The sequence below is a fragment of the Scomber scombrus genome, chromosome 13 (assembly GCF_963691925.1).
Source record: "Scomber scombrus chromosome 13, fScoSco1.1, whole genome shotgun sequence".
Lineage (NCBI taxonomy): Eukaryota > Metazoa > Chordata > Actinopteri > Scombriformes > Scombridae > Scomber > Scomber scombrus.
Window position 1 is genome coordinate 12,553,479 of NC_084982.1, and position 23,237 is coordinate 12,576,715.

General features: G+C 40.6%; 1 protein-coding gene across 1 annotated transcript in view; it reads right to left on the reverse strand.

Moving 5' to 3' along the window:
* Positions 1–8,428: 8,428 nt before the first annotated feature.
* Positions 8,429–23,237, reverse strand: part of igsf3 (immunoglobulin superfamily, member 3) — a 69,472-nt gene continuing 54,663 nt past the window's right edge. Inside the window, exons 7-9 of the mRNA XM_062431409.1 lie at positions 14,536–14,946; positions 11,699–12,145; positions 8,429–10,972 (exon numbers count right to left, since the gene is read on the reverse strand). Of these exons, the coding sequence (XP_062287393.1) occupies positions 10,722–10,972; positions 11,699–12,145; positions 14,536–14,946 (1,109 nt within the window). The 3' untranslated portion in view covers positions 8,429–10,721. The remainder of the gene's footprint in view (positions 10,973–11,698; positions 12,146–14,535; positions 14,947–23,237) is intronic.

A 23,237-nucleotide genomic window follows, 5' to 3' on the forward strand; every position in this document is an offset into this window, starting at 1 on the left:
TTTCTCGTGTGGATTCTTTGCCTTGGACTGTAGTTCATATTACCCAACAGTAACAAAGTGTTGGCAGATGTGTAGCATATTAAATACACAGAAAATCACTGAATGGAACCCAGGGATTTTGTCTTTTGTGGATGGAAAATGGCCTGTCATGATACAATGTAAGACTATTTCTGAAACGATGTGGATATACAGTGACTATTTTGAGGTTAAGCAATCTTGATTGAATATATCTAAGATGTGTGTGAAAAAATTGCGTACAATATGTATCAATTGTGAAAAAGAGAACCTGTGTGAATGAAATGTTCTTAAATTAGTCACTAATCAAAGAAAAAAGACCCATGTAAGATATTTAGTGATGATAAACCTGAATAATATGCAGTATACACTGTTTATGAACCAAGCTGATGCTTACTTTTACTGCTGTTTCCTTCTTTGTGCACTAGATGGCGTATTTGGACACAAACCCTTAATAGTTGGTGGGAATTCCCAGTTAGCGTAAGAAATCTTATAATTAAATTGTAAGCATGTATTATTAATTTGTATGCATGAACAAATATCTCACACAGCTCTAGATTAGAAATGCAGTGCTGTAATCAATAATGCATCCAACATTCATGGTGTTAACAGAGCCACTAACTAAGAAAATTGGCCACAGAGTGAGAGCTACACTGGTTCTCTGCTGAGAAGATGGTTTTGGCACCATTACTTAAAAATAAGCTGTGTTTTTGCACATGTGGAGACTGCTGTTTTCAAGGTTAAAAAAACCTAGTTTTAAGCTCCATGTTAATACAGAGTTAGAGTTGTGTTATTAGTCAAGTGAATCGTGCATCAGTGGTGCCACTGACCATTTAAATGGAATAGGGAGAAATTTTGTGAAATGTATTAGAATTTTCAGGAATCGATACGTAATATCACATTCATTGAGCCAAACTGCAGTCGAGCCCTTTTTGCTGAGGACACCCAGGAAGACTAAAGACATGTCTACAGTATCTCTCATTTCCTTGTCTCCTGTAAGGATCCCTCCTGTCAATGAGAATCACCCATGACATATTTCAAACTGCAAGCAGCTCGCCCTCAATAATGCATCATATGTCTGGGAGGCAATTCACAGACAGTTAAAATATTGATATCAAAAATCTGTATTTTTATTTAAATGTCAGATATAATAGTACATAATGTCATCAGGAGAATGTTTTGCCCACTGGATCATAGAGTTTTATACAGGGTGTGTGTACATGTGACAAGAGAGTTTGTGTATGATACATGTGTACATTATCTCATCTGACCGATTTCGGCTCTAATAGATGATGACAGGCATTTTGTATGCCAGTGTCACTGCTGCTTTGCTAAAGATAGGGACACAATTCAGTGTGAGGGAGTCATCAGCACCTACACATGCTCCACACTCCTTAAACCATGTAGCGCTCTCATTACCAGTTAATTGACAGTTCTCCCCTCCAGATTATCCTGCACTGTTTACAAGTCATTTGTGCATTTATTGTAACATCATAAGTGCAGAGAGAGAAATGTGAGCAGATAAAATGGTGACATTGAAAGACACACATGCACCTCACACAGCGCCCTAACTTATACATCAAAGTCTCTCATGAGAGACGTTCTGCTCTGGTGCCATGACAACCAGATCCATAGGTACTGTCATTTGCTGTTAAAAGCAGTAATAGATTGGGGAGGTCAGGGATATAAAGTAAAATAGTCAAGATATCCATCAGTGCTTGGCCTTTACTCCCAGTCACATGTGTATAGCTTAGGTTTTTGACAGCATGTCTAAGAAAACTTGGCACACGCACATGCACATGTACAGGGTAAGGTAGAAAAGAAAGACATCATATATTGAAATTCCATAAAAGATTTTATATCCAAAAATTAGTCAGACAGAGATCATGTAGAGATTTTGATCTTCAGAGCACTGCCGTGAGGCAATGTCTCTGTCCTGTGTAGAGGTGTGTGGAGACTTCAACAGAGTGCCACAGGCTGTTCAACCACACTGTGATGGACAGATCACCAAACAGTAGGTCCCTCTAAAGCCTGTTTGTGAAGGGTAGGATTACTCAACCACCAGAACACACACCACCAACACAGTGAGCAGTTATGACTGGTTTGAGTAGGTGTAAAATCCACATCTGGAAATGTCTCTTCTCATTCTGATACCAGTATCTTTAGCCATATTTCTGATCATGAGAGATGAATCCCTGGATGAGGAACCATTGTACAAGTTGTCAAATATTCAGTGGGATTTTCCAAAGATACTGTTTGAAGAAGCTGTTAGACCCATGGGAGCATGATTTAACATTTCCCTTTTTTCCCTCTCTTGCTCTTTCTGCAGCCATTTACTCCCCCCCCCCCCCCCCCCCCCCCCATCTATTCACTGCCGCATTTCCTTTGCCTCCATCACCTTCCTCCAGGGATAATTATATAGTAGAATTATATCTTTCTGCTTTTCTCTTGGTTTTCAGCACTGAAGGCGCATTAGTGAACTCTTTCTGCTTGCTACTTCTCATTCATAATTACTTGGCATCCCACAGGAGAAGAAGATCCACATCGCTGATTAGCTCACTGTTGTTACCACCTTTACTTATGCATAAAGCCCTCATCTGATTGAGTATGCATAATCGTATTAACAATTAAAAAACAACTTGCCTAGAATACATTACAAAAGATTTCTTTGCTTTGCCCTGCAGCAACGTGGGTTATATTGTACAGTATACATGATATGATATGGCTTGTTATACACAGAAGGATGCACGGTGTAACAGGGCAGCTATTGCCCTCGTTGCTTCTCAGCTCCTCGTGTTAAATGCCTAAAGCCATACTACTGTGGTGATTATATTATGATCTTTTCTTTTATTACAGTTTACAATTATTCATTTGATTGTATAGATCTCTTATAGCAACAATTGCTTGACAGTGAATTGGATGAATTCAGGAAATGAAAGTAAGCGCTAGATATGTTAATGCCAGTTTTTTACTGAATCTATGCCAGGGTTGGCTCTAGGTATTGTGATGTCAGTGGGAGGTTGACATTTGTGGTTTTGAGTTTACTGTTTTGACTGTTGGATGGACCTTGAGATTTGGTATAGGCTCACAGGATAAACTGTAATCATTTTTTGATTTTGCACCATCATAACTATAGAAGTAATGACATCCTCATCACCTCAGCTGTCCTTGTGTTTCTTGCAGTAACCATTCCTCCTGTTCATACTGGGCATTAAGAGATCCCTTCATCATGCAATTACAATGTGTGATGGGGGTCAAAACCCACAGCCCTCTTTCCGTGCAAAGATATATTTAATAGTTTATTTGAAATTAATATGAGGCTTCAGCTGTCCAGATTAGTCAAATCAAGTCAATATCTTTTAATCTTCAAGTCTTTTTGTTACTACCACTGCAGCTGAACAAGAAATCTTTTATGAAAAAACTGTAACTTTAGAAGATCCACTTAATTTGACTCAAGATAGCTGGAGCCTCCAATTATCTTCACATAAGCGTGTGTGTGTCTTGTGAGATGAATGATTGAAAAAGTGTGTGTGAAACTTGGCAGCTGTAGTCTTGATAAAAAATGTGCAAATTTGAGTGCACAAATTAGTGTTTTATACTCTTGAACCTTTTACTTGTGACCTGACAAGACTTCAATCAGGATACATTCACAGTTTCTCAGGTCTGTTTTAAAACAATAGGAAGGTGCCTACAGTATGTGACAACTGACACTGGGTTTGCTTGCTGTAATAATTCCTTCCTCCTGCAAAAAGTTGCAAAAGCAGCAGCAGCACTTTGAAACCACCAACCGGACATCCTCAACATCACATTGGCGATTTCATTTAGAATTTTAGAATATTGTGAGCATTTTAACCAGAGATTTTTAATCAGAAATTTTGAAGTCATGTTGACCATTTTAATCGCATTTTACTGTTTTAAGCCAAACCATCATCTTTGCCTAACCAAGTGTTTTTTGTGTGTACACCTAATCACTGGTATTAAATGAGACATAAAAGGTTAAAAATGTGGTGTTAAATTGGTGCATCACCTGCACACAAAATTGGTTTGAAAGTGTAAAGTTGTGCTATTTGTATGCACATTGTGACACTGGGCTGTTTAAAACTACTGCTGACATGCCAGATGGTTGGTTTCACAGAACCATGAGAGGGAAGTTGTCCATGGCCACTGTTTGGAAAAGGGCAGGTGATTGGATGAACCACCTGTCTATCATTGTCTTACCTCATGAGGCAGCTGAATTTGTGATTGGTTGGAACCAGTGAATCTGACAAGATGTGTTCTCTGAGATGTTGTGATGTTGTAGTCTCATGAATCCAGCCACCTCACAAGGTAAGGTCTTGGATAATAAAAAGTCATACCTGCTTTAACAAGCTAGCTGGATGATGGGATAACGGTGAAGCTAGTGGGATGAAAGTAAAGACGAAATGGTCTTAGCTAAATTTTCCCCAATCAGATATTTAATGTTCATTTAAACTTCCTGGAACAGTTAATCGGCTCTCCATCTGAATCTCCAGGATTCACAGGGGAACATTGCCTTAGTAGCAACCTTAACAGTTTACTCCATCTAGGGACACCCAGAGAAAGTAAACACACAATTTTAGTGTTTATCAATTATGAATGAGATGAGAATATTCCAGTATGTGTTTGTAAACTTGTGCATGTTTTTAATCCATAATGAATGTTATGGGGCCATCTCTGTTTTTGTTGTTTGTGTTTTGTCTTGTGCGCATGAATCATGTGATTTGCTTGGAGTTTCTATGACAATCAACAACAAACATTTTTCCAATAACCAGCCTTTACTAACAGATCCTTAAATACAGCTATTGATAATGTGTTTTCTCAACCTGGACCCTATTTTCCTATTTCCTTTTAGTTGATATACTTTGACATGTGCAGTAACCTCAAGGGATTACATTGCAGCCCGCTTTGTGGCTCCCAGCTGAAGTGCTCTTGCTCAATACTGGACCATTTTCAAAACTGTTTGATAGGAAATTAGGGTCCAAGTAAAAAAAAAAACAGATTTCCCTTAACCACGGATCACACTGCCTTAGGAGATTGCTGACTGCTGCTGATACATCAATAGCATCATCGCAGTTTCCATCAGTACAGGTGGTCCATCTGTTCTCCTTCTACTTTCATTACCCAGTTCACATTTCCCTCTACTTAAACCATGTACAGGGAAACCAGCACGCTACCCGAGACATGAATGTTACAGTTAAGTGGATTAACACGATTTCTTTTGTTCTTATTGACTCACACTTACATCATTGAATGAGTCATACCACACGCAGCAATGTGGTATCTAACAAAGGTGAGCGCAACAAGCTGTGAACAGGCCTCAGTAGACCAGTCACGCTCTGCAATCTGTTAGTTTTGTAGCTATGCCTCCCTCATGTCTTCAACTCTTAGAAAAGAACAACCTGTCTGTTCTGGTCATAGTGGATGATGAGCATTATTTGTTGGTAAGTCATCTTGTTTTCTGTACATGAGCAAATAGTCCCTGTTCATATTCACATGTGTGTGCTGTAGATCTGGACCCATCTTTGTGGATTTTGCTCTCTGTCCTTGTTATGATGCATCCAAGCTCACAGTGAAGGTGTCCTTTCTCTGCATTATCTTCAGTGCTTCCTCTCTGACTGGTAATAAATCATAATCATTTTTGCCTGCCAGCTGCCCTGGCGCCCTGGATGGTTAAGTACTGTCTGCCCATGTGTGCCCTCTGGTGTCTGCATCCTTAGCGAGAAGTATGGATTTGTGGATATTGCTTACTTTTATGCAAAATAGATATTTCCTTATATGGTGTCTGCATGAGAAAATGGAGACAGAGAACAAAAATCTGTGAGAAAGTGGGACATGGAGATAGCGCTCGAAGGGGGAGGATTCAGTGTTTTCACATCCTGTGAAGTTGTGACAGAGCTGGCTGACAATAACATCAGCAATATCAGTGTGCCTGCTATCGGCGCTAGCAGCGTCAATAGATCTTTGAGTGTGGGGGCTCTTTCAGTCAAGACAGATTGTTTTGTCAAGAGCCGACCAGAAGCTCTTGCAGGGGAACCTGCATGCATCACAGAGCCCAGAAAATGGTCCACTAACTCCACAAGCAAACACCAAACTATGATTTTTCTTGCAGTGAATGCTATTTTCCCCTCGTGTCACTGTGATTTATGGAATGGGTGGCAGCATTTGTTCTTGGCTTCATTGAGTATGTGTGCATCAATATGAGTTAATGTGAATTCATGTGAGAAGTCAGAGAGAAGTTTATGAATAGCATGGGTTGGTGAAACTCTGCACTTTACAGCATGGGAGTTATGTGTGTGTGAAAGAAAGAGAGAGGGAGGAAGAATGAGCGAGTCCATCTGCATTGGATGAGTTATGAATGGAGAGATGTGATTTGCTGAGGCCGTCAAAAAAGTGCCGGGTTAACTTTCAAGAGCCCCTCTAAGCATAATTTATCCTCTGACATGCTGACCCATTCCTTCTCTCTCCCTGCCTCTCTTTTACACACACCAACACACAAATACAACTGAACATACACAGTAAATAAACCCTCATGTTGTTCAGGGGCTCAGAGGTCAAAATCCTACGCAACAACACTCAGCTGCCTGCAGGGCATTGATCTTGAGTTCATGGTTAAAGCAGAACTAGATGATTAGGATGGTTGCCAGTACTATTTAGAACATTATGGTTGTTGTGAGAATAGTGGATCGATATTCGGTTTTGACTAATCATCTCCAAATACTGAAAAATGCATAAGGTTGGAAGGAAAACAGGGTTTTGCTCTGAATGTATTTTATTGCAATAAACTGACAATAGCAAAGTGCCTTTTTAATGGTCACGATGGCAACTATTTGACAGAATAACAGAAGAGAAAATAAACAAACCATGGTCATATAAAAATACATCACCGAAAAATAAAGCATCACTGGCTGAACTAAAAACATCACCACAAACTATTTTACACCTAAACCTGGAGCCAGCACACAGCCAATAGATGCAGCCCTCAAAACACAGCTACAACACCGTCAGATCATCTGGAGGAACCTTGGGAGGCAGCTATGGATGGTATCATTAATATTATTACTACAAAAACATCATTCAGAGCACAACTGTACAGCTCCAATGATGGTGGTGGCATTGTGACACACGCACGCACGCACTCACACACTCACTCACTCACTCACACACTCACACACAGCGACCATACCCTCCACTTCCCGTCTCAGGTCTAGAAAGACGGAATGAGTTCAGTTTTGAATGAATGAAGTCCAGGATTATGAGATTTACACACGGAAGCTAAAGCTGCTGTTCAGTGGCAATCAATTACCCAACCTGCATCTCAGGGAATGTTCAAGATTTATAAAAGGCAATCATTCAAACCAACAAACAAGTTCCTGTAGTTTTTGCTTATGAAAAACTGAATTCAGGTCCCTATCAGCATTTATTGCCAATGGATATACTTGTAAATAAGATATGATACAATTACTGTCAAATCACAGACCCTTTCCAACAGCTCAGTCATCAATTATCCCTGGTGTTATGGCAACAAAACAGGAAGTTGAAGACTATTCATCATATAAAAAGAGAGGTAGGCTGCACACTGAATATTGGAATTTAATGAGGGAGCATTTCAACCATTAAGCTCTGTTTTGCAAACAGCCATGTGAGAAAAAAACAAAACAGGTTATATGTTCTGTATATGCACACATATATATATACATATATATCACATGATACCAAAAGATTAACGTTTTTACAGATTTATCTTCCTTATGCATAATCACAACATGTACTCATGTTGTACTCCTGTACATTTACTCAATGTACTAATTTCTATAATTGTACATTTGTCAAAAATGTGTAATTTACAATATATACCCTGCATAGTCTATTAGCTAGTTGTGAGATGGTTGCCATCTGACTTCATATGTACTGTAGTGGACATTGTCTTGGCTTATGGTATTTTTTGTATCACGCGTTTTTCTAATTCTGTATGGAGTTTTAGTTTTTCTCTCACACAGGCGTTTGCCGGAAAAATATCATGATGTTGCCTCATTAAATAGTTGGATTCTAGCAAAATTCTGTGTGGACTACTTGTGGACTGCTTTTTATCCTGCACCCAACTGACGTTCGATGTGCGCAGTATCCCAATTCTCTGCTGAAGGCAATTTATCTACATCAATATCTCTGGTGTGAAAGCACTTGTAAACACCCAAGTAATGATGAGCAGACATACATCTAATTAAAAGGGCCCTTCCTTTGAAGACACTGATCAATTTAGTTGTAGCTGAATTCCCTGCATGTCTAACTTCCTTGACTTAAAAGTGCTGGCCATTCTTCACATGGAATAGTGCGCTCTACTTGAAATGGACTAGTCAGGTTGAAAAACAGAGGAGGAAGCTGAAATATCACAACCAGATGATTTGTGTGAGTATCAGTTACTTGCTTTTGGTGTTTTGACACAAATCTGTTTAATGAATGCTGCAAGAAGCAAAGCATTTAAAAAGACAACTATTAGCAATAATATCAAACACAATCTCCACAACAGCCATTCTTGAAATAAACCACTTCACATGATTGAAGGACATCTGGAATTGGCAGTCAGATATCGTAAATAACGAGGGACCAGGCTTTGCGTTGGCGCTTGGCTCAGGAAGTTGGGGGGGTTTGGGCACTGCTCTGTCACACAAACACAATGCTCAAAGAGTTCAAAGTTTACAAAACATCAAAATTCCTCCTGCAATATTGTCATGCAATATACATGTTGACACGATTGAAAGAACAATGTCAAGTTTCGAGAGTTTTCATGTCCAGTCTGGCAGTGAGAGGGTTAGGCCCAGATCGGGTAGAGGATTTCACACCTCTCCTGGCTGTTGCATTCCAGGGAAAGGTGACAGATTTGCAACCCTTCTGCCTTGTGTCAGGGGAGCTGAGGAGGACGCCCTCAGCTAGAATCCATGATTAGAAGATGTTCTAACAGTTCAGTTTCATCAGTCTTTGATCAAACATCCTACCTAGGTGTTACATCACATTTCACTAAATAAAAGCGACTCAAGCAAAAAGCATCAAGTGAATCCATTTTTGTGACTTTTCTGTTCAACTATTGTACATGTAAAGCCACAGTAAATTTCATTATAGGTATAGATATACAGTGTTTTGACACTGACCGAACTTGACAACCTGGTATGAAATGCTACAGACTGCAATGCGCAGGACAAATCTAGCATTTCTACATCTACCACATTGCCATCACACAGGCTATTGACATAATCTACTTGGTGCAGTTGCCTGGCAACACAAGCAGCACAGTTCTTAAGGAATTTCAAAGCAAAAAAGAAAATCTTACAAAGCTATGCAAAGTAGTATAAAACAATAAATAGAAAAATCTTTAAAATAAACACAAAAGTCAAACATTTGCCCCCGCCCATAAATGAGTTTTCATGTAATGTGCAGATAACATTTTTAGAGTGATTTCCTACACATCTACATATCAGTAATCTTCAGTGTGGCTCTTAATAAATCAAAAGTCTTTTTTAAACTAATATGCATCTTTTCAAATTCTGATATCTTTCAAAGACAGGACATAGTGGTTGTACAGGGCAACTTAAAGAAATGTGCAAGAATTTAATTTCAGTCAATAACCCCCACTGTGTAATGTAAGCAGGACAATTCAACTGATTTAACATGAGTGTAAAAATTGCCCTTTTGCCTACAAGGCCCCTAAACCCACAGCAGGAGGTAAGCAGACATATTCAATCTGCCTCAGAACCAATCCGCTTTCCTCCTCTCTTTAAAACTTCAAACATTAGCTGCAGAGGACAGCGTGGAAATAAGGAGGTCTTGGCACTGAAAAAAAAAATCCCTTATGTCAAAATACGTATATCTCAGCAGGAGAGCTGTTCATTTATTCTCCATCCTTTCCGACCTCCTTCCCTCCCTCTTTCTTTTCTCGCTGTCTCTTTTTGGAGAGGAGGAGGATAGAAGAGAAGAGCGGAGCAGTCTCTCACTAAGGCCAGAGTGTCTGGCAGTGTTTAAGTGGCGCACCAGGACCTGTTTCTGTCTGCCAAGGCAAATTCATTGTGGAGGCAGGTGGGCCGGCACACATACACACATCCTCACTTAGGACACAGACTTGTGTGTCCTTTGCTTTGTCTCTATGCAGGCTGGCAACCAAGTCATCAGCTACGGAGTCAGTGGGAGCAGAGCATTACTATGGCAACCAACATAGTGGGCCAGGCTGCTCTTGGATCATTGCGAAGACTTTTTTGGCATCCACTCATTGCCGGAGTTGATTATAGAGTTCCTTCTCTTAAATGTTCTTCCCAGATTGGCCAATGATCCCATGTGCACAGTTTCTTTTCTTTTGAAAAATAGACAAATATTCAGAATAATAAAAATCAAAATGCAGCTATGAGACTAAGTTTCACAGAAAACAAATAATTGAGAGGCTCATGGTACTCTCTTGCCCTTCGATTCTCACTCGCACAATTACTCGTGGTAACACGGCACACCCATTCCAGTCCACACTCACACACACGCACACCATAAAACAGGCATCCACCAGGGTTGGAATTTTTAAACTGATCAACTGATTGACTAACTCAACACAGCAGTGAACGACAGTAAGGTCTGAAGGTGGAGTCCAGATACGCTCCCTGACATTCTGTTGGCTGGATCCGCGATGTGCGCGTGGCAGAATGCAGGACCCTCGCTTAGTCAACGGAGCCGGGGTGCAAGCTGAGTGCAGGTGGATCCAGACATGTGGGAGAGTAACTAAGGTGAGGTTCTTTAATCCACAGGAGCGGGGCACCGTTCTTGCCTTCTTGGCTCTTGCTATTGTTGCGGCTCTTGTAGCGCACTAGCAGCAAGGCGATGAGGAGGATGCCGAAGATGGGGAATGGGTAAAAGAAGACGAAGTAGAAGAGGGAGTCATTGGAGCACACAACCGACTGGAGAGTGGACACTGTTGACAGAGAATACAGAAAATCAAGGTTTTTTTGTTATACTTTTATATAATGAAATGGACTTCTAGTGTAGTTTGCTCTTCTTACATTTATAAATAATAATATTAATAATAAAAAATAAAACTTTATTTCTACATCCCCTTTCATACAGGAGATGAAGTTTAAAATGCTTTACAACAAAGTGAAGAAACAAGAATTAATAAAAACAGGCAAGTTAAAACAAGTAAAAATAGCCACACAATCAAAAAATGAAAAGAGAGGCAGCAAATGGCAAGAACAGATATGCTGAGAACAATAGAAAATGTGAAAGATAGAAATATAACTAAAGGAAGTGACAATAATAAATATGTACAAAAATATGTAAATATTATTCATCTAGTTGTTGACATTTGTGAATTCATCTTTTTGACTTCTTTAGATCTCAGTGCTGTATTTGACACATTTAATCACTCAGCTTTAATCATTAACAGTGGGTGGCCCGCTTCTGGCTCCACTTTCAACTGGGTTTATTCCTATTTTCAAACTAAATGTCGTGACTGGGGAAGCCAGAACATCCAAGGCAGAGGTGACATATAGAATACCTAAGAACTACATGACTGGCATATTAATATTATTTTTTACTTGAACTACAACACAGATGACACAGTAGAATTGGGCAATATACCGTAACCACCATGACACAAAACATTCAAAAGAGCAGCAGTTTTAGTTTAAAAAGGACTTACCTTGTTGCAGTACATTGACGATAGTTAGCCCAGAATTATTGGTAGCCAGGCGGTACCATGCATTGCGGGGATTAAGCAGCCACTCCTCTACATGGCAGTAGTATCGGCCTGTGTCTGTTGGCCGTGCTCCTTGAATGGTTAGGCTGTACTGGTCGGAGGTCATCCGCTCGAACTGCAGGCGTGAATTTGGCCCTGCTTCCTCTCTGGGGCTGCAGTTTCCATTTCCAAAAACAGCATCGTGTCCTATGGAGAACACGCACTCCCGCTCTCTCTCTTCATCGCCCGGCTGTTCCTCCACATCATTATCTTCGGAGCGCTCCACGTACCAGGACACGGAGAAGCGGGAGTCCCGGGAGGACTGAGAAGGAATGCTACAGCCCAGTCGGATAGAGCCAGACTCCGGCACTGTGACGTTTGACTCCATCTCCTCCACCTGCAGTCGAACCTCTGAAGATGTGCAAGAAGATAATGAAGAGAAAAAGAAACAGTCAAAGGTCATAAAAAGTGGATATGTATTGAAATGTATTTCTTATAGTCCAGCAATACAGCACACGTCACAATATTTACCCAAAGCAACATTGACAGCTGCTTTTTGGGATAGTATCTAAACAAGAGCTAAAATAACTAGTCTATTAATCCATTGCTTAATCAACAGAGCAAATCATTTGAGTCATTTTCAAGTGACAACACCAAACATTTGCTGGTTACAGCTTCTCAAATGTGAAAATGTGTCTTTGTCTTATATGATAGTAAACTGAATATCTTTGTATTTTGGACTGTTGGGCAGACAAAACAAGCAATTTGGAGACTTCAACTTGGTGGAACTGTGACGACATTTTCTGACATTCTACTGAAAAATAAACAACAAATAATTGAAAATAACACAACAAAAGCAGCAAATGATTCAGCAAGCAGGAACACACTTTTCAAAATCTGCAACAAAAGAAAAAAAATTAAAAAGTAAAAAAAAGTAAAAAATGTCCCACTGCGCCCATAGCCATCACTGGTCTTTCAGCTCCCCAACAAGGTTACATCCTTCCCCAAAGCCATTGTTTCTGTCTGTATGGGTATGCTACAGCCCTTCAGGGGTGTTACAATGAACCAGTTTTTCTGCAATAATAATAATTAAAAAAAAAAAAGAGGCACCGAAAACCTGGCTTGCTTGGGCTCCTCAACACATACATTGAAATGATCCTGTTGTTAAAGCAAAATGAGAGGCAGGAAAGACAGCGGGAGAGCAGAGAAAAAAATACTAGTGCTGGCACACATCTCCACTCATCTTTCCTCCTGACAGGCAGATTTCTGGATGACTGTATTTTTAAGCACTTTAATGAATATCCATGATGTTTATACAGCATATTCTATGTATGGTATGTGATTTATTCATATAAATCAACATGTGTATGAATAATAAACTACACCTTCCTGATTGTGATTTAAGTGTTAAATAATGACAACTAAGTCTTGTGGTGAGCTTCAACAAACAACCATGTATTTTTAAAATCTTATTATATATATATATGGGTCAATGACGTATAAGGATTTTCAACAACTCAATTTTAGAATAATAAAAACAAGCATATCTAATGCAGTTGTTCAAACATTCAGAGTGCTGGTACCTGAAAATTCATATTACAATTTAAAAGTGATTTTAGTGGGTGTTTTTCAAGATTAATTGGCACTGGCCTTAAAAAAGTGTCATGTGGTGCGACCTTGATTCATCTTGAAATATCTTATATAAATAAAAGATCATCATTTACAAAAATTTAAAAACAAAATGCAAATACTTTGTTTCCAAACACTTTATATTACTGAAAATTGTAAAAAAAGATGTGAAGCGTGTTAAGTAAATTAATTTATTTCAAGATGAATCATGGTCGCACCATATATATATATATATATATATATATATATATATATATATATATATATATATATATATATACTTTTTAATCAAATTTGATACTAAATCAAAGAATGAAAGACAAAAAGTCCTTATCATCACCAAAAACTAATATTGGTGCATATATATTCCAGTATCTCTGCATTTATACAGTATGTGTGCGGTAGTTCAATTAAATGTGGGAGCAGTGTCAACTACACTGTGTACATAAAAAAAGTGCTTTCCCTGCCATACTGGCTTATGATCAGGCATTCTGATCCCCAGTTTCTGGTTGGACAGAAGCCATATCAAAGATTTCACACTGCATTATAAACAGGATACCTGGCAGAAGATCATGGTTCTAAGAGACATCTGAAAAAAGTGACCTTCATCTGGTACATGGAATACATTCATGCCAAATAAAGAAATGTCAAGAGGGTAAATGAGTTGTGATTATTTATTTGCCCTTTCTGGGCATGAAGATTCAGTTGAGTTGAGAAAGTGGAAAAAAAATTAGCTTGAGTTTATTTAAGATAACTATCTTGATTTGTAAATTCTAGGTTTGGGTGGCAGTAGAAACATCAAGGCTTTGGGCACTTTGAAAGATTTGAGTACTGGACAAGAGGATTAGGTTCTTCATCTAAGCCAGACTGTGCCCTTTGGTGTGGCATATGACAGCTGGCATGGCTTCATCCCATTTTTTTGCCACCTGAGCACTGCCCGGGGCAGGTGTAAGGTCATCAGAGCGAGACAGCCTTGAGGCCTTGAGCAGAGCATGTGGGAGAGAGAGGCAAGGTGAGGGGAAAGCAGTTTAGAGGAGGGATTTGAACACTGAGGTTACAATGTTCAACTGGTCCAAAACAGACAACATGTGAGGCTAAAGTAGCAGCTGCTTCCCTGCAGTTGGAATAAATAAGCATACTGTTAAAGAGAACATTTCTGATTGCTTGCTCACCTGGTTGTCGAACCAGAACCTGCGTGAACCCTGAGGACTCCCGGGAGAGTCGATACCATGCTCCATCTGGGTCATTCAGCCACTCCTCCACCAGGCAGTAATATGTCCCAGAATCGCTGCTCTCTGCCTTGTTCAGTGTCAGCACATAGAGGCGAGGTGACAGCCTCTCCGCCTGTACACGGCGTCGCAGTCTCTCTTCATCCGCGTAGGCGCCATACTCAAAGGCCCCAGAGCGCTCAATTCTCAGCAGGAGCTCATCAGCCTCTGACCCCGTTGCGCGCCTCACGTACCACAGCACAGCGTGCTGGGAGTCCTGGCTGGTCTGGGAGGCGATGGAGCAATTGATCCTGACACGACTGTCCTCCAGGTACACCTGAGACTGGTTGGTCTTTTGCACTCGCAGCTTACTCTCTGCAAAGAATTAGAGAGGGGATTTGGGGGGGTGGGTGGGAAGAACAGACAGTCATTCATATGGGTGCAGGAAAATGTGAGCGTTGGTGACAGGTACACCATCCAGTTTCTGTTTTGTGACAGACGACCTGTAGCTGGGTTTATTTCTGGTGACAGCAGGGCAGGAAAAGATAGTGGTGCAGCAGGTGACAAATAAAAAGAAAGACATACAAAGGAAAGAGAAAGAAGGGGGAGATTTCAGGCAAATCAAAGCTGAAGGGATGCGGGGGTCTGTTGGTATCAAGGTAAAAAAAGGTAAGATGCAGAACAGCAAAAGAGACAAGAGTGAAGGAGGGGGGCGTAACGGGGGGTATGGATATTATCAGGTAAGATACAAGACAAAAGCAGGGCAGGGGTTCTGTCAGCCTGCCAGAAAGAGAAAGAAAAAGGGATGCAATTATTAAGTCAAGCAAGGATGGGTACAGAGCAGATATGAGAGGGAGGAGACGATAGAGAGTTGTGACTGAGATGTCAGGAAGGAGCCGAGGCGGCCCAGAGTGCTGTGACAGGATTGGTTACAGTGACATCGGTACTGGGATAGGATTAGCTGCAGGTACATCAGGTGTGACCGTGACCAGAGCCCCGCTGTCACATGTTTGGGGGAGGATTAGTTCAGTACAAAGCATGTAGACAACACACACAGACAAGTTTGTCTTTATATCCTTTTGAGGACACTCATTGGCATAATGCATTCCCTAGCCCCTCACCCTAAACTTAACCATCACAACTAAATGCCTAAACCCTACCCTTACCCTAAACTGAACCTAAACCAAATTCTAACATTAAGCTTAAAACCAAGTCTTAACCCTCAAATTGCCCTTTGAAGTTGTGAGGGCTGGCCAAAAATGTTCTCTCAATGATAGAAATACATGTGCGTGTGTGCCCGCCCACCCACACACACAGACCCCTGAAACAAGATGTATAAAAACAGAAACAGACAGAGCTGTATTTGTATATATTTTTTATATTACATGAATTGGGACAGCTCTGCTATTTCAGGAGATGTTGAAAGAATTGAGATTATTATTAGACACCTAAAATGCTAATCAAAATGCTATTTACCTGCACACAAACAAATGCCACCAAGCTTTAATACACATCAAGCTATTCAACACACTTGTATTTCTAAAGTGCATTTTCTGGCATCTTTCACTGGAAGACTAAATGCAGACCATGGGTCAAACCCAGCATTAACCATCTCTATCCTAAACAACATTTAGCACACAGTCAGTAAGCCAAGATTTTGTTGCTGCTGGATGAGAAGATTACTGATATCTGTCAGCATTGACTAAAAACACATTTATTAGGTGATTGGGTGTATTTACTGACAAGCAGTAGATACATGGAAAACATATTTTTTTAATGTAAATATGCACAGGAAACCTCTAAAATATAACTTTTCTATAATTTGTAGTGTATAAATTAAGAAAAACAAACTTCCAACTTTTGAAAAAGTTGTTTTCCCTTTGAAAATGCATACCTGTGCACCTAGTTACTGCATTTCCAATAAGCCTACTAAAATGTACTCCATCATTGTATTAAGACACTGTCTTCACAAAGGCATGTCTGAAGACACAAACTTAGTTTGTTTAATCATTGCCTGTGTTTTGGTCCTTACGGACAATGGACAATATGAGTCATAATAACAACAATAAAAAACCACTGCACTTACAGCTGATTTAATGTCGCAACAAAGTCGACATGACAGAGTCAAGCGTATAATTTCACCTAATCAATTATTAATTTAGGCATTTCAGCAACTTGTGAATAAGAGAACATCACCAAGAAACTTGAGGAAGGCCTGACCATTATAGCTTCTTTTAATTTCTAACATCATAATGCAAATGTATCATTTCTGTTCTTCTGTTCTTCTGCTATTCATGACAACAGAGTAGGGCAATGGGCAAATTAGGCCAAATATCCTATAAACAATAAATGGTAGCATGGCAAAACAATGATGAATAAATAATCATTTAATTAAAAATACGTTTTGCACACAGTGAACGTTTGTGAGGAGGCTAAATCATCGTCATTTGAACACATTTGATTATATGTGTCCTTCATACACTCTGAGCAGACAATCAGCACTTTGACTGCATTTTCCACACACACATTTCCTGCACTTCAAGCACATGGCTAAAGTTCTTTTGCAGGTCATTCTCCTCTGCTCCTTTTTTAATTTAATTATGACTTGATGTAGTCATCAGATCACACACTGCTACACACATTGCCTAGCAACTTGGAATATTTAAACTTAAACCACATGGAAATAAATGCATTTCATGTATGAGTACATTTTACCTGGTGGCAGTTGTAGGTATAAATGCCAATGTTTTAATATGCATTCATCTTCATTATTTTTAACTACAGTATAGGAGATGCTACACAACATTATTTTAGGAAGATTAAAAGACTGGGGGACGTGAATATTTTATTAAAACATAGTAGTGTACAATTTTAAAACTGTGGCTGTTCTAGTGCCAAGCGAAAAAGGGTTTTTATAGAAAAACATGTATTTGTACAAGTACATCAAAATCATATTGGTACAAAAACTCAGGTATTGTATCTGCATTTACAATTTCAAATAATACCCACACCTAATGAGGAATATACATGTAAATCAGGTTTTTCTACTAACTCGACATACAGACATTTGTCCAGTAGAATCTTGTTTTTTGATGGATTTACTGACTAATCTGATCCCATATGAAACTTTGCATTCCCATTTTCTCTCTGTGCTTTTCCTGCATTCTTAAAACATCTCCCTCATTTTATGTTCCATGTACCCTGCTAGCTCACGCTAAGCTTTGCTATGACTGACTGACTGATTGACTGCCTAGGGTCACAGCCATCTGCCCAAAATGTTTCACCCTTATCCACAGATTGGTGAGCATGTTTAAGCGATCGCTCTTTGTAATCCTGCATATTTGCATTGTACATACAGAATACACACATTGAAAAGACGCGTGGCTACGAGGCATTTTAGGACCACCATGCTGTGCAACGACGTTTCAAGCTAGCATCTCGAATTAGTCATCATTGTTGCCTCGGTACCCACTAGAGATGTGGTAGAAAGCCTGACAATCTCCCCATCAAGAATTACTGCCGAGCCCTGCGGAATCCTGGCAATCACTTTTTTTTGCAGGAGAATTACCGCCGAACCTCACGAAAGTGGAACCATGCAGGATTGGATTGGCACAGGACAAAGCAATTCTCTGACATTTCCATTTGAAGTTTGAATCCGCAGCAGGGAGAATAAATAAACTGGAGGCTGAAAGCCTGTTGCCGTTCATCAGTGTTTACAGAAATGCCTTTTTAAAGATAAAATAGGCTAATTATCCAAGCCCTATTAAGTAGCATCATTATAAATTAGCACTCACTCAAGCAGAAACAGGAGGACGATTAATATGTAGGAAAAATGGGCAGAAAAGCAGAAGAGTAATAAGGGGAAGAAAAACACTGTCTTTTCTTTCCCAAAACAGCCTTTAACTCTCCGCTCCCTCCAGAATACTACTACTTGCTAAGAAATGTCACAGTAGAGAACAGCGACTTTCACTGACCAGCCTGGCTGTCACATCATTTGACATGTGCCCACTCCCACAGAGAGCAAGGTTTCTTCCTTCAGCTGCAGCCATCCTCCTGTACCACCAGTTACATCAATGCATCTGCTGACGCAAGCAGTAGGAAAGGGAATAAAAATTCAATATGATCTACATGAAGCATGCAGTGTTTTTGTGTATGCCGTATTGATGAGGGCAGATTCATTATGCTGTGGGAATAGACCCTGCATAGGAAGCCAGTTCATTCACAAATTGTTAATGAGGCTGGTCATCATGTAGCTACTGTATGTAAACTCCCCAAACAGCATGAGTAATTCTGTGTGTGACAGCAAGGCAATACCTATTTCAAGTGTGATCACATGGTCTTCGCTGCTGTGTTTTTTTAATGAGCCTCGAGGGTCACATTCATAAAGCTGGAAACAGTTGTTATCACTGCTCTGCATTAGTTCAAGTGCCAGTCAAACTTTGCCTCAGTGTATGGGAGTGAAAATGCTTCTTAATTTTTCAAGAGGCAAAAATTGTGTGTATGCATTTGTGTCTATTTTTCAGTAAAGGTAAGACAACACAGCCCCAGTTTTGATAAGGAAGTAAGATAGCACCCAAAGTGCACCAAAACCCCAAAAGCTGCACCACACAACTGTTATTTATGAGGTTGAGCAGCAGAGCAGATGAAAACATCTTTGAGTCCGGGGGGAGGAGAAGTGCACAGCTAAGGATGCTACAGTGGCATGTCAACGCACGCTAACCGCTGCTCACACACGCGCTTGTAAAAAAAAAAGTTGAGTATAACTTCAAAGGAGTTCAGAATCTGTCTGGCCAAGTGTTCAGAAGAGGAGGATACAGCCTGAGATTGTAAGTCAAAGAGTGTTATCCTTTATTTTTGGAGAGGAAATTCAATTCATTTCTCATCTCTCTTTCTTGCCTTTGCTCCAGGTGAAGTCTTTTAATACAAAACAGGCTCCAGACATTAGGGTTGAAATGTCTGCGTCACCCTTGCACTTAATTCTCATCTCTCCCCTTTTTGGCAGTCTTTGTTTTGACCATTCATCATTCACCTTTCCTGTGAAGATTTCTGTCTCTCCTGATGACATTCTGTCTAATCACCTGACATTAACATGAATATTTAGCACCCTCACCTGTGGACCATCAATATTAATGAAACCTAAATGAAGTGCCTAACCAGAGGTGCTGGTGGGTCTCTGCCTAACATTTTGGCTCTTTTTAAATATAGTCTAATATGTACTTAATGACCACTGAGCTGACAACCTATCTACTGGGCCACAGATGTAATGCTTCCACTTAGTTGAAAGAGGGCAAGAGACATATGAGCGATGAAGAGATGAGAGGGATGAATAAAAAGAGGGAGGTAGGCAGGGAGAGAGGGATGAGATTCTTTAAAATACTTGATGAGAGAAAAGTAGGATAGTTAAGGGATATATCACCAAACTGAACACATATTCACACACACCTACCAACAGAGAGCGGAGGAGTGAGAGTGAGTGTGCAGAGGGAGGGAGAGAGCCTGGGAAAGATGAGAGAGATGTAAAAGACAGAAAGTGAGAACATGCTCCTGGGGGGATTTTGGAAAGCAGCAGGCAGTCTCTCCAGCTCCACTCCAGAGGACTTATAGTCTTAATGGCTGCCTGCTCCTCCTTTAGCATTAGCATTAGCAAAGCCCAGGGCTAATCCACGGCCAGGACCCCAAGCATGTCAGGACGGAGGGGCTTAGACGCCTTCCTGATCCCTTGCAGACAGCTCACTTTGGCTTGCTGCTCCTCGCCAATCCCTGCCACTGGGTACACACACGCGTGCGCGCGCGCACACACACACACAAACACACACATACAAACAAAATGCTCCATCCCCCCACTCCCCTCTGGCCCATCTGGAACTCTGTCACAGATGAGAGCGAGATGCTAGTCACAAGCAATGAGGGATGGGGTTCCCCTTGACTAAAAAGTAGCGCCCATGTCGAATTGGGAGACTAATTTCTATGCTAATGACAGCGATGTATCTATGATCCCATTGTGTCAGATGGATATTACCTCTCCTCACCCCTCCCCCTTTCGAACTCCCTCTACAATATCATTAAGACCGGGCTAATTATAGGGCTATGTGCACATAACAGCAGCTTTGAACACACCCAGACAGCGACACACATACACACAAACGCAATCTCCAACAATATAATTTCTATTCTTCACCACTAGTAGCAACACACAGATGCACCGACTGCACTTTCCCTCTTCCTGCCAGCCTGTCTGAAAGAGTGATTACTAGACGCAGACAAGCTTGACGGGAAACGGATGCACGAGAAAGGGGTGACACAGGAGGTCAGGTCAGGGGAACTCTGATAGATTAATGACCCAAAAGAAGCCGGAATGGGAAGGGAGAGCATAAAGACATATCTGATTGAGCCATGCGCCTGTGTGTATGTGTGTGTGTGTGTGTGTGTGTGTTTGAGAGGGGGTGTGCCAATAAGTATTAAACATATTATACCCATTAAACCACAGAGAACAGTGGTCATTCAGTCAGTGCAGGCAAGAGGCTGGTGTGTGCGTGTGTGTTTGTGTGTGTCCGTGTGCATGTGTATGTGTATTCAGGAGGCAGCACTTTTAAGCCTTTCCTGCTTTGCTCCTACTATTAGCTATTGATTTACATAGGGAGCAGCAGCACTGTAGCTAGCTCTGAGTTATGACTTCAATTACAGCAGCAGCAGGAAACATAAATGTGCGTGTGCACACACACACACACACACACACAAACACACACACACACAGAGAGAGGTGCTTAAAAGAGATGGAGAGACACAACACAGAGAATCTCATTGTGTCTGCAGATTGGCCGAACAAGGAAATGAGGCCCAGATTGGATTGGATTTGACAGAAAAATGTGCATGTGTGCGTGAGAGCACAGGGGTTTGCTGTTGTGAGGATGGAAGATGACAAAGGGAAGGAGCTTGACCTTGAATGTCTGAAAGAGGCGTGATTAATCAAAAACCTTTTATGAAATTATTTTCAGTTTCAGTGCACCCCTCAAAGGCTCTTCATTTAGTACCCATTATGAACCTGTGTGTTCATGTGCAGGTGTGTGCACAACAGTCGGAAAGACTGCATTTGGATAATTTGAATATGCAACATATAAACTGCATGTGGGAGAGGCAGCCTGTACACAGAGTGCAGCCTCAGGTGAGCTTGTGGGCAAACCCAAACTACATCAAAAAGAGAAAAAAAACAGGGCACAGAAAAGATTTACAACCCTGTCACCAACAATAACACTGTGATAAATCTGCTATTATGTGCAAACAAGCACAGCTGCCATATCCTTATTATTCATGAAATACTGACAATGGTGAAGAAGCTATTTGAAGGAAAATGTAAACATAATAGAGAGAATTATGAGGAGGCGGAGGGAAGCAGAGAATTATAAAATATTTAAAAATCACAAGAGTGAGAAAGAAGCTGGGGGCGTGCGTGGAAGAAAACATGCAGCTAAGTGAGAGCGAAGGGGAAAGAAGACATTAAAAGAGACTTATGGGGAGAGTGAGAACAAAATGTAGACAGACAGAGATAGAGCAGCAGCACGAAAGGAGGACATGAGGGTGATAGGCTGGGCCTTAATGAAGACAGACAGCTCCTATCCATGCTTTGATAAGCAGGAATCTCCAATCAGTTCAGTGGCGCCAACACTATCAATAACAGCTGGGTGGCAAGTACTTCATTGGCATGAAAGGAGAGCACATGCGGCATATGCTAGTGCCAGCCCATATTAAATGAGGCGATACCCTCAAGAACTATTAGAGAGAGAGTGCGACACAGAGATATGAGCCAAGACAAGATAAAGTAGGAGAAAGTAGCAAGGCATATATCCTTTAACTCCTCTTGTATAACCACAAGAGAACAAAACAAGGGAAGAGAAGAAGTGGAAGAAGGAATCCATTCTAGCAATGTGACTTTTTTGCTCATATGAGTGAAAGGTAGCCAGGCAAGCGTAGGTGTTGAAGAAAGATGAGGAAAAACTCTAAGTGGGACACCCCCCGTGGACCCCCCCACCCTACCTTCCATCATCACCATCATCATTCTAGCTCAACCAATAACCAGACAGTCTTAATATTCCACTCCTCGTGCCAGACACACGTGCACAAATGTGCAGGTGCACACACTCAAATGATTAGAAAAATGTATTGAACTCCCAAAACCATCATTAATCTAAACTCCGGTTCCATTAGGGAAGATTCTGCATAATTAGTTTTGTGTATTTTTAGTGTGTCTGTGTGTTATAAAGAGATGTGTGTGTGTGTGTCTGTGTGTGTGTGTGTGTGCAGTTATGAGTTATGAGTAGATGATATTAGATTGTGTCGTAGAGACAGAGGCTTCCCTGGTGATCTGCCACGCTGAACATGTGTTGCTATTATTGCATTTAAGAAAGACACAAAGAGAAAACTCAATCAGGTGAAATTTAATATTACTGCCACTGTATGCGGAACAGTATACCATATGCTTATGGGTTTTTTGAGAGTGTGTTTGTGGAGATCCTCTGCTGTGTGGGCTAATATTGAATCTTGTTCTACCAAAAGATAATTACACTTTAGCTCTGGGAGGTAAACCCCCCATTGTGTATGTGTGTACTGCATGTGTGTAGACTTCAGCATGATGGTGTTTGTGCTCTTGCTTGTGCTAAATGGTTCTCCCC